The sequence below is a fragment of the Triplophysa dalaica genome, chromosome 1 (genome assembly GCF_015846415.1).
Source record: "Triplophysa dalaica isolate WHDGS20190420 chromosome 1, ASM1584641v1, whole genome shotgun sequence".
NCBI classification, from domain to species: Eukaryota; Metazoa; Chordata; class Actinopteri; order Cypriniformes; family Nemacheilidae; genus Triplophysa; species Triplophysa dalaica.
The window spans coordinates 27,216,421-27,228,916 of record NC_079542.1 but is presented as its reverse complement, the minus strand read 5'-3'; the positions used below and the strand labels follow the sequence as shown (position 1 = coordinate 27,228,916).

The 12,496-nt window shown below is 37.5% G+C and overlaps 1 protein-coding gene across 6 annotated transcripts; it reads left to right on the top strand.

Annotated features, from left to right (window-relative positions):
• The first annotated feature begins 1,061 nt into the window (after positions 1–1,061).
• Positions 1,062–6,858, top strand: casp23 (caspase 23, apoptosis-related cysteine peptidase). Of its 6 annotated transcripts, XR_008907778.1 has the most exons (12): positions 1,063–1,502; positions 1,753–1,821; positions 2,259–2,329; positions 2,406–2,570; positions 2,676–2,855; positions 2,942–3,013; positions 3,153–3,329; positions 3,571–3,805; positions 4,000–4,101; positions 4,207–5,632; positions 5,728–5,814; positions 6,563–6,646. XR_008907778.1 is itself a non-coding variant. In XM_056759439.1 (11 exons), exons 1-11 carry the CDS (start codon positions 1,445–1,447, stop codon positions 6,656–6,658), a joined length of 1,332 nt encoding a protein of 443 aa, XP_056615417.1. In that variant the 5' UTR covers positions 1,062–1,444; the 3' UTR covers positions 6,659–6,858. The 6 variants fall into 6 exon arrangements, 3 of the variants coding, with proteins under 3 accessions (XP_056615417.1, XP_056615438.1, XP_056615412.1); XM_056759439.1 differs by lacking the exon at positions 5,728–5,814 and having other exon boundaries at positions 1,062–1,502; positions 2,409–2,570; positions 4,207–4,316; positions 6,563–6,858; XM_056759460.1 differs by lacking the exon at positions 5,728–5,814 and having other exon boundaries at positions 1,062–1,502; positions 1,738–1,821; positions 4,207–4,316; positions 6,563–6,858.
• Positions 6,859–12,496: the final 5,638 nt, after the last annotated feature.

The window sequence follows — 12,496 nt, the reverse complement described above, 5'->3', positions numbered from 1 at the left end:
AATAGCCAATGACAGCTGTGGGACTTGCTGGTTTTAAATCAGTCAGTTAAGAGTTTTATTTATGTATACAGTCACTAAAGCACAGGTTTTGTCAGCTGGCAATTTTCAATTCACATTAGTGATCCACGGGATAAAGCTATTAAGTATTTCTACACAAAACCATCCTGCTAAAAATAGTATTACATACATTCTAGTGGTTTCCATTTAAATACCATTATGAAACACATTTCTTTATAATTTTTTATTTTATGCCTTTTCTATTGATTCCCATCTGCATCTCTTGTGTTTTGGGCAGGGTTCTATTGTTTTTTTAAGCAGGGCAACCACATAATGTAAAGAATATCTTGTGAAAGTATAAACTTTAGATTTTGATTTAGTTTAACTAAGGCCAAGTCAGAGACTTACAGTAAATCATATTGAAAAAAATGGTTAAAATCAAACTCTGATACTCGTCCCTAATAACTAGATTTTTCACACACTTATGTAAGTTGCATCTATTATTGACATTGATAGTGAACTATAATAATTAACAATGAACATTTGTGCACTTTTATCAAGCACCTGTTGCACCTATAGATTGCTGCCAGTGTCTCTAGCTTGACTTTCACAAGGCTTGTAAGGAGTTCTCATCTCTTATCATCTAAAACAATTATAAACATTGTAGAATAAGTTATCTCTCCCTTTCTCCCTCATGTATTGATTCAACACACAAACTAACGTTTGTGAAGTTGGCTAGTTAGATACAATTTAACATGCCAGCAGTCACAATATGACTTGCAGTTATGTTAATGATAACAAATATGCTCGTTTTATTAAAGACTACACAGTGGTTTTAAAAGTGGGGTGAGTTAAAGGCAGAAAGTATACACGGGCGAACAGTGTGCACATTGCGACCCCGGAACACTAACGCGAGGAGTGGGGACCCCGCGTAAAGCATCGCATGAGCCTCGTCGGGCTCATTGTCTGTAACACCTGCTGCAGCTGCACGAATAACACTGATAGTCTAAATGCTGCCTTTAATGACCTCTTTGGTTTCATATCTCGTGGTTGCACCAAAAGTCAGTGGGTCGTAGTTTTATGACACAAACGATGTTGTTACGTAACCTTGCGCTTTTTTAAGTGGGTATACGGAAATTCTTGATCTTTTCTAGTGGGTATACGGCGTATACCTGCGTATCACGTAGACTACACCACTGTATGATATACATAAGTAACAAGTAGCCTACAGAAGTCCACTTTGTTCTCCCTCCGTCTCCGTGTTCACTCGGATGTAACGTTACGTCATAGCTTACGCTACATGAAAGTGAAGCTAAAAACAGCCAGTCCTCAAAAAGGCTTGGTGTAGGCTAACTGTACCTGCTACCTAAAGCATATTGTTTAGCTTACGCTACTTGTTGGAAGGCTGTGTGTGGTTCATTGCTATTGTTAACCTTTTAAATGAAAAATGACTGAAGAGGCCGATCAATTGGAAGACTCTGTGAAAACTCTCCTTGGACAGTCGTGTGAGTCATTTTTAACCATATCTTTCCAAACACTGCATCGTAGATTGAGCCTAATCTTAAATTAAGTAATTAAAGAAATTAAATTGAATAATTATAGAAAAAAATAATTAAAGAACAAATTGCATTTACAGTGAAAGTGAAACTGACGAACTCTGTTTTAAAAGGAACTTCTGAAAATGAAAGTAAAAATAGGCCTATATGACTTTTAGAAAATCCATATTATGTATTTTAAAAGGATTTTCTTTTGAAGTGATCTTCAACCCCAAGAAGTCATATTGCAGTTCTGAAGTATTCCCACCAGCTGGAAGAGGGGTACTTGGTGAGTGGATACTATTCGACCACCCCTACTAGTGCTTTTTAATAGAAAGTGAGATGATATGATAATGACATTTTACGATAATCGTAATACATTTAAAATGTCATATTTTATATTCGATTTGACAAACAAGCATTTACATTTGACATGTCCACACATAGTTTCATTTAAAAATTATAGGCTTAAAAATATATGGGTTGACAAATAATCTGTACATGTGTCCTATGGTGTGAGATTAAGGGAAAAAACTAACAATGTAGATAAATCTCTTTTCTTTTCTATTGTGTATTATAAATATAAATATTAGTGTATTATAAATATAAATATTACTAATATAAAATAAAATATTATTAACAGTTTGTTAATACGGTTTATTTTTCAACTATACCATATATTGCTATGGAACTATCACTGTATAAAAAATCCTCTTTTTTTATCAGTTAATTTGCCATGTGGCCATCAAATGACTTCAGACTATGTCGTTGCTTGGTTTAAGTATTATCTTAAACAGGTCAGTCACAATTTCACTGTTGACATGTAGATTGATATTTATTCATGTGCATGTTTAACTAACTGTTGCATTTTAGAAGGAAACTGAATTTACCTGCCCTAGATTTCATGAGGGTCGGGGCAAAGCAAAGCTGTCTTATCAGGCTATCTGTCAATGGATACCACTGACACCCAAACAAAAGGAGTTCTGGGAAGAGAACCTTTCCATACTTGCTGCTAGGAGGCTGTGTGACTTTAAAGCAGTAAGGCTCGTGTTTCACACTTTTCTTTCGGTAATGTTATTTGTTTTCTTTGTTAGTGTCTCTGATACACAATATTCAAACCTGTACTGTTTGTCACTGTTGCAGTGTCCGGGGTGTCAGTCTTGGGTAGAACGACGAGATCAGAGAAACCTGTGTGTACATTGCACTCTGTGCACAGCCAACATGAAACGGACTTTCTTCTTCTGCTGGAAATGCGAAGGAGAATGGAAGGGGCCGGTTAATTATGCTGTTGAGTGTGGCAATAACGGCTGTGGACAGAAAGTGGTAGAAAAAAATCGTAATTTGTACAAAAGCTTTATTTATGAGACGCATATGTTTTTTTAATATATATTATAATTTAAACCATGCAGGAAGCCCCAGATCCTCTTGTGAAATGCAAATCTGAGTTTAAACAAGAAATGCTGAAAAAAGAGGGGGATGATGTATGTATAATAATATCACATGACTTAAATAGGCCTATACAAAACATTTGGACAATTTTTCATCTTAAGATAATAACTTTCTCTTTACATAAGTGTGTAAGCTCTTTGTATGTTCATCTCTATTCTCTTCTCTGGCAAGATTTACCCAACAAAGGACAAATCCCCAGGCAGAAAACGTTTGGCTCTGCTTGTCAACAATGTTGAGTTTGAGTACATAGATGACAGGATTGGGGCAGATAAAGATGAGCAGAGTATGGAAAGGCTGCTAACGGCTTTGGGTTACACTGTGGTCACACTCACAAATCTCACTGCACAGGTGTATACAACTGTCCACTAACAACAAAAAGTTTGATCACACAATGAATCTATTCTTTCTGATGTTTTAATGATGTGGATACTTTGAATAAAATTATATATATAAGATTTTTCAGTCTTTACATTATTCCAATAGTTCTGTTATTTATATATATATTTTAAAATGTTAAGTGTATATACTAGAAAAGCTGTATCAAATAAGATTTAGAATCACTCAATGTTGTTGACCGATTGATCCTCAGGGTATGACTGCTGCTATGCAAGACTTTGCCCAGCGAGAGGAGCATTTACAGTCGGATAGCTGCTTTGTAGTGTTCATGTCGCATGGAAATGCCACTGGAATCTGTGGGGTTTCCACCCAAGAAAAGAAAGAGGACATTTTCCTCACCGATGAAATTTTTAAATGTTTGAACACTCCAAACTGTGCTGGATTGCGGGACAAGCCAAAAATTATCCTCATCCAGGCATGTCGAGGAGGTGAGTTACAGATTGACAGGGTGACACAGCAAACCTATGAATATTCGTACAGTTCTGTGTAATACAGAACTTAATATTTAATCAACGGTAGGCTATGATTTTGTCTATAAAAATATTTGATTAGTTAGATCCCCTATACAGTCCTGAGAACAGTACATGTGCAGTACAATGTACATTAGCAGCTTTTGTTACAGCTATGGAAGGCAGTGTGGATGTCCCGGACAGTGTGCCAATAAACAACAGAGGAAGAGAGCACCGTGAAAAAGACTTCTGTTGCCTAAGATCCAGTACGCCAGGTAAAGGAAATCCTTTCCTCATTTTACTTTTCATAATACTATATGGTCCAGAAATATGGTTTGCACGTCTGCTGTCAAATAATATTTTTTCTACTCTTTATACAGAGACGTTGTCCTACAGGAACAAAGAGAAAGGCTCAAATTTCATCCAAGATGTTGTGAAAATATTTCATCAGCATGCTCACCAGGACCACATTGAGGAGCTCTTTAGAAAGGCAAAGTCACATTGAATAGTTTTGATGTTTTGTTCAGCAGGGCCAGTAACACTGTGAAATTATAGTACCCATCGTGAATACTGCTAATCATAAAAAGGGCTACATCCTTGTTGTTTAGGAAGGCTGTCGTGGTTTGCTTTATTAACAGGGTGCACCAGTGATGTCCTTGCCAAAATAAGACACTACTGAAGTTTTACCTTTAATAGTTAGGTTGGAATTGAGTCCGTTAAAAATGTATAATAACCTCCACAAGGCTACAGTTGTGTTCAAAATTATTCAACCCCCACTGAAATTGATTGTTTTGGTCGGTTTGACATTGATTATGATCATTCAGTCATCCTGCTTACAATTAAATCAAAGAGGCACGTGTAGGTCAGACAAATATAACATTTATAATGAAATAACCACAAATGTCTTTTCTGAGCTCACATCATTATCAGTTTTATTCAACCCCCAAGTGACATTCAATCTTAGTACTTAGTACAACATCCTTTTACAGTTATAACAGCTTTAAAACGTGAAGCATAGCTTGACACAAGTGTCTTGCAGCAATCTACGGGTATCTTCGCCCATTCATCATGGGCAAAAGCCTCCAGTTCAGTCACATTCTTAGGCTTGCGCACTGCAACTGCTTTCTTTAAGTCCCACCAGAGGTTCTCAATCGGATTTAAGTCTGGTGACTGCGATGGCCACTTCAAAATGTTCCAGCCTTCAATCTGCAACCATGCTCTAGTGGACTTGGAGGTATGCTTGGGATCATTGTCCTGTTGAAAGGTCCAACGTCTTCCAAGCCTCAGGTTTGTGACGGACTGCATCACATAGTCATCCAAAATCTCCTGGTACTGAAGAGAATTCATGGTACCTTGCACACGCTGAAGCTTCCCAGTACCTGCAGAAGCAAAACAGCCCCAAAGCATGATTGACCCCCTGCCATGCTTCACAGTAGGCAAGGTGTTCTTTTCTTGTTCTTCCTCCTCCAAACATAGCGTTGATCTATGGGCCCAAACAGTTGTAATTTTGTTTCATCAGTCCACAGAACACTATCCCAAAACTTCTGTGGTTTGTCCACATGACTTTTGGCATACTGCAGTAGACTCTTCTTATTCTTTGGCGACAGCAAGGGGGTGCGCCTGGGAGTTCTGGCATGGAGGCTTCATTACGCAGGGTGCGCCATATTTTCTGAGCAGAAACTTCAGTACCCACATCTGACAAATCTTTTTTCAGTTCCTCAGCAGTCACACGGGGACTTTTCTCCACTCTACGCTTCAGGTAGCGCACAGCAGTCGAAGTCAGCATCTTCTTTCTGCCACGACCAGGTAGCGTTTCAACAGTGCCCTTTGCCTTGAATTTGCGAATGATGCTTCCTATGGTGTCTCTTGGTATGTTTAACATCTTTGCAATCTTCTTATAGCCATTGCCCTTCCTGTGAAGAGTAATCACCTGTTATCTTGTCTTCCTGGACCATTCTCTTGACCTCACCATGTTTGTAACCACACCAGTAAATGTCTAGAAGGAGCTGAGTATCACAGTCATTTTAAAGCTGCCTAATTGGTGCTTATTAGGCTTTATTGCTGCTCCCTGATATCCACAGGTGTTTTCAATACCTGATTGAAAACACTTCATTGAACCTCTGTTCTTCAGAGTGGTAGTCTTTAAGGGGTTGAATAATTATGTCAATGAAGAATTCACAAAAGAAACATTTACTACTGTATTACAAAACTAATTGATGTCATTTTAGTTGCATATGGCTCTTTAAGAAGTCCTTGTAGGATTTCATTCTGAATACAATTACAAATGTACACTAAATTCCCTAAAACCATTTACAGCATTGGGGGTTGAATAATTTTGAACACAACTGTATACATGTGTTTGGTTACTGATATTTTTTGTCCCAAGCACCTGTGTTCTTTATTGTAGGCCTACTTATATTTTTAGACCAATCAAAACTGCTACTGAACTTGATCGCTAGTGATCACCAATGTTTTTAGAAAAGAGCCATCTTGACCTTTTGATCATTCATTTTTCTGTGGAAAGATTTGAGTGACATTGGGTAGAAGATGACTTAATGTTTATCTATGGCACATGATCTGCAAAAGGATTGACAATAATTGGTCATATTTAGACACCTGAAGGCTTGACACAGTTGCATACCTCTTTAGACAAACACTTTTTAACCTGTTGCTTTTTAATGCTGCTTTATGCTGTTTTTCACTAGTTTTGTTATGATGTTTTTATTTATGAAACAGGTGCTTAAGGAGTTTAAGGAGAATCATCGTGATCAAATGCCGTGCAAAGAAAGAACAACATTGTCTAAAAAGTTCTACCTCTTCCCTGGGCTGTGACAATACAACCCATAGCACTACACATCTCACCTGTTCTCTGTATTGTATTAGAAATTCTATTGTGGATGATCCAAATATGTGTAAAGTGCATGGCTTATTTTATCAATATGCAATTTATGTAAAAAGAATAACTACACAAATTTAAACAGTTTCTAATTAATTGACTGAAATTGAATCATAAAATCTTTGTCAAGAAAACAATAAAACACTGAAACATAAAAGTAAACGGGATGTATTGATGTATTGTGCCCATACTTGAGGTTCCAGATTTGTGCACGTGCCTGCGTGTGTGTCTGTCACAAGTGGCAAGGTACAAAGATTTTTTTTTAAATTTGAAAAGAAATAACAAAGATGACCTATTTCTGTTCGTAGTAGAGTAGGCGGGGCGAGACCGTGGTTCGAGTCCGGTGAGCAATTGTGAATTAGCGCCAGCTGTGCGCACACCGGGCTCGAATCACGTAGGAGATAGGGAGCATATAAAAGGAACGAGCGACCGGACCGTCGAAAAATTCATCCCTGTTATGCTGATAATCAGAACCTGAAGTCGCTGACGACTTATTTTTTGTTAATTTAGCCACGGTGTTAAATAAAAACCTAGGGTTGTGATGGTTTTCTTCTATAAGTGATGAAAAGTAGGCGGTTTTAGACGTTTTTTTTGGCATTCCTGTATTTTCGAGTACTATCCTTCCATGCTATACGAAATACCTCTAAATTAGTTTTTTTAAAGTTCCGCTCCATTTTACGGGACGCTTTCTTTATAGCCTGAGTGTGTTCATTATACCACGGTGTTGGGCTGCCATTTTTAATCTTTTTTAAACGCAGAGGAGCAACTGTGTCTAATGTCTCCGAGAAGGTAGAGTCAACGAAGAGCTGACAATCTACATACAAGAACAATGAATTTCTACTGTACAATTCAATGAGGTCAATAACCATATGTAGTAGAGTAGGCGGGGCGAGACCGTGGCTCGAATCACGTCGGAGATTGGGAGCATATAAAAGGAACGAGCGACCGGACCGTCGACGAGAGAGGACCGGGCCCGAACTTGTGTTATGTTTGTATTTATATTTATGTTTTGTTCGCCGGCGGTCGTCCGTGAGGGGCCGCCGGCTGTTATATTACTTTATTAAATGTTTAAATGTTTGCCGGTTCCTGACTCCTTCCTTCCTTTTAATGAATCTTTGTTACACCATATTTTAAACATGCTATGGAAATGGTAAAAATTCGTTTTTTGCTTATTTTATAAAATATAAATGGCTTCAGGTGAGCAATGCTCTTTTTTGAAAAAAAAAAAAAAACAGGTTGAACAGGCTTGTCTGAAATTCCAAAGGCAAATGTGACAAATTTTTCCACTTCTGCATGGCTAGTACTGTGGATGTGCATTGTCTAAAATTTAAATGTTTCCTGTCTTCCATCAAAATGTATTAATAATAATATGTGTGTTTGTTTATATACATGTATATGTTAAAGCCATTCCTATGTCTTTGACTAGGAGTTTGGGGTCATTGGAATTTATTTTCTGAAGTCTTAGGATTCGCTTGTATTTTAATATAAGGCACACCCTTCTTGTACAGATAGAGGGTGTGAATACTTTTTGTCACTATGCAGGAATCAATAATAATAATCATTGCTTTTATTATGAGTTAAATTTGTAATTTATGTGTATATTAAATCTGAGGAATGTGTTTGTATGATTTTAGACATGGCTTCCTTTGCTGAAGAGCAGTTCATGTGTTCAATTTGTTTGGGCGTGTTCACTGATCCTGTAACTATTTCTTTTGGACACAACTTTTGCATAGCTTGCATTAGAAAGGCACAGAGACACCAGTCCATACTCAAGGTAAATATTAAAACATTTATTTTTATCCACAGAACTTAGTGATGAAGACTAAAGTAGAGTGGGAAATTCAGGACAGGATGCGAACAATTTAAGAAATTAAACATTCTACAAGGTTTAATAAGGTAAGTAGTATTGAACCAAAATGGATTTTTTTATTTTTGAGAAGTTATTTTATGGTTCTCCATAGGTTTGTTAAAAGTACAACTTAAAAATCCACTAGGTTTTTAGATTGTGCTGTGGCAATTTCCTCAAGTTGTTCCAGTTTATGAGCTTTTCTTATCAAAACTTGTACCAGCGAGCCAGGGAGAAAGAGACTGAAGAGAACACCAGGTATTTCAGGGACATTTTTGAGAGGTGCAGTGCAGAACTTGGAAAAGAAATGGAAGAAAAAGAGTCACAATCAGAGAGACGAGCCGAAGAGCTCATCGGTTAGCTGGAACAAGAGATCATGGAATTTAAAAGAAGAAAGACTAAACTGGATCATCCTTTGGATTTTATACAGGTTTGTGTCCTTCTCGCCTGTCCAAGTGATGCATCGAATCCAAACATGCAAATTAACAGTCTAATTCACTTATTTTAGATGATTAACCTCCAGCGTGGCACATATGTAACAGTCGCTTATCAAACATAAAAGACCAGTGTTCATTAACATGGGGCTATTCTAAGAAAGACCATATCACAGCTTCAGAATAGATTACATGAGAAAATGAGAGAAACTGGTAAGAATTAGTTTATACATCTGATTCTTATCAATTAAACAGTACCACCATGCACTCATACCATGCATGTATTTTTTTTAACAATTTTAAATGTTTTCTCTGAGGGTCATAATAATGTTCCTTAAATAATAAAGATGTTTTCAGTAAAACAGGTGACTAACAAATTAAACAAAAATATTTACTTGCATATCCATGCTTTGCATATGGATCCCGAAGACAGGGAAATAAGGCGAAATTTTTTCTTGGGCATACATATTTCTATTATACGTTTAGGTGGAGATGTGCTGTCAAAATATTATTAATAAACAATAAAAGATTAGCATGTTTCTTTGATAAACATACCACATACTTTGATTAATGATTTTACAAGATTTTCATCTGTAAATTATAAGACATTACCTGGCATGTCAGTCATGTGATATTTTTTATGAAGTGTTACTTTTCGTACTTTGGCAATCATAACCACTGAATAAAGAATACCTAAAATGTGTTACCTGTGCTTTTCAGTCATATCTGCAGTTAGAATATTGATCATCTTTCTCCTGGTACTGTCAGAGAGGCTTTCGGTTTTGTGGTATTCTCTAATGATTGCATCCCCACCAGGTTTACTTTGAAGGATTTTCTGGACCAGCTGCAAACAGTTGTGTTATGTTAACCAAAACCACACACACAGTGGTACTCCATCTGCTTCTCGACTGTTGCATTTAATTTTTATGTATTAACACAATGACATAGTGTGATGTGTCCCTTGCTTTTAGAATAATATGCAAGGCATAGAGACAAACTCACAATTCCAGCTTCATCTTCAGCTCTCCACTTACTTGTAGGACTTTCATCACTTAGAAGAACAGTGTCATTAGATTTTTTATTTATTTATGCATTTGACAGACGCTTTTATCCAAAGCGACTTACATTGCATTAACCTATACATTTATACTCAGGTATGTGCAATCCCCTGGGATCAAACCCACAACCTTGCGTGTTTAACGCAATGCTCATACCACTGAGCTATGGGAAAGCTTCAGATTCACAGCTTGGAATCTCAACAGAGTTTTCTTCACTTGACACTGAAGTGTGGCTTGGGTCAATTCTGTAGACAAAGGATTTTAAAAACATTAAATTGGTCTTGGTTGAGTTTAGTGATTTTACTAATTATCATGTCTAACAAAACCCTACAGTTGACACTTAACAATATAGCACTGTTTTTTTAACTATGAAATGGTATTGGCATAGTTTTTCTACAGTAACTATGTTTTTTGGTGATTCCTGTAGTGAAACCATGGAGTAACTTTTGTAAAGGGGACAACAAAGATTAGTTTAGTTTAGTTTAGTTTGAACACTTGTTTATACAATTTGCATGACGAAAGTGTGAGCATGTCGTGTCACTTAGAACACAAACCATGTGTGTATGTGTAACCGGTCCTACTGCTCTGCGTGGGCCTCGAACCGGATGGAAGAAGGGCGCTCTAACGAGGAGGCTAAAGACCACAGTGTCTAGAGTCTGTCACTAGAGCAGTTTACCTTGCACAGCAGACTTTCGCCGGCCTCTGTTACAGATGTACATTTGTATATTTCTAACCTGATATCAGCATAAATTGTAAATACTTCAGGAGTTGGCTAACCAACACATTACCTCACCCAAACCCTGAAATCACAGAAGCAAAGGCTAATTTAGCTAAAAATGCTAGTTTCATGAGGTGGTAAAGCAATGATAATGGCGCCCCTAAACCAAACGTCACAGGGGAGAAGTCAAATCATTACCAAACATACGAATAAGCTAAGGAAATAGTGTTGGGGCGAATCGGCCTTCCATCGCAGAAAGAAATCCCAGAGACAAGGGTTCCAGGGGCCTGTACCAGGATGGTAGTTGAATAAACTCTGGGTTACAGGATTGGTTTGGAGTCAACAAAACCAAATCGATGCAATCAGGCTTTATTGGTACCATGACGCAGCTCATGAACTTTCTCTGTTAACTCGAGCTTTGATCCTTAAGCTATGATTACTCCACGCGCGCGTGCACATAAAACAGTGACGTCGGCACTGAACAACCAATCGCGTTCAATATGGATAGAGCGAGAGCGATATATTTTTCCGCGCAGGAGCAAGAGATTATTCTTCAGAAATATGAAGAATATAGAAGTGTTTTTCAAGCACGCAGTAACACTGTATCTGCTGCCAAAGCAAGAGAACAATCTTGGAGGAAGATTGCTGATTGCGTTAATGCGTAAGTTAAACAATTAAAGTAAAATTAATTAGGCTATATAAAAAATATATTAAATGCTAAAATGAAAATATGTGTATTCGTGTCGATACATGCATGTACATACATGCATAGTTTACATACATACATATGTATGTATGTAAAATGTGAATGTATAGGCTAAGTTATTACATCCTAAGAAAGATTGATATTCATTGATTTTTAGATGCAACCCCAACTCCAAGCGTTCCTGGCAGCAGATCAAGACAAAATATAAGAATATAATTCAAAGTGGTGAGTATTTACCTCAACCTTTTATTATTTTTGTGAACTTTTAGTCACAAACGCTTGTTTGCAGCAAACAGAAAAAAGTGTGAAATGAGGAAAACTGGGGGAGGGCCACCTCCTCAAGATTACACTGTGGCGGAGGAGTTGGCGCTGAGTAACAATAAGGGGCGGCCGATTATGGATGGGATTGCAAGTGCTGTACAGTCTGACACTGGTGCTGGCTCCTCTAAGCAAGTGACACTGGGTATTTGTGTGCAATGCATTACTAATGTATTAAAAAGAGTTAAATATGTCTGACTCTGTTCTGCAGTAGAGGGAAATACAGTGTCTCTGTTGAAGCCAGCACACATGCACACAGTCTCCTGCACAGAGGTCAGTATGCAGAAGACAGAACACAATGAACATAACCTGCTTTACAACAGTTATGCTGTACATTGGCCTTTTATTTATTAGGGTGAACCAAATGATGAAGACACTCTGTCTGTGTGTTCTGAGACAGTTGCTGAGGTGAATGCACTGGGCTTTTTATTATGGCACACATTTGAATGTCATAATTAAGTGACTGGCCCTTACACATCTCTTTTACTGTAGGATTTTTCACAACCTGCCCCAGAAACTGAAGGCTCTACCTCAATGGGCTACAGAAGGAATGTGAACAAGGTAATGCTTTAAACCTTTGACATAAATTACAGTCAGTCCTATGTTTGCAGAAAGTCATGCCACTTTTTGTGATTTGATCAACCTCCAGAAAGCGTGTAATGATTGTTTGTGGTGGAATTGTTTCAGGTGGAAA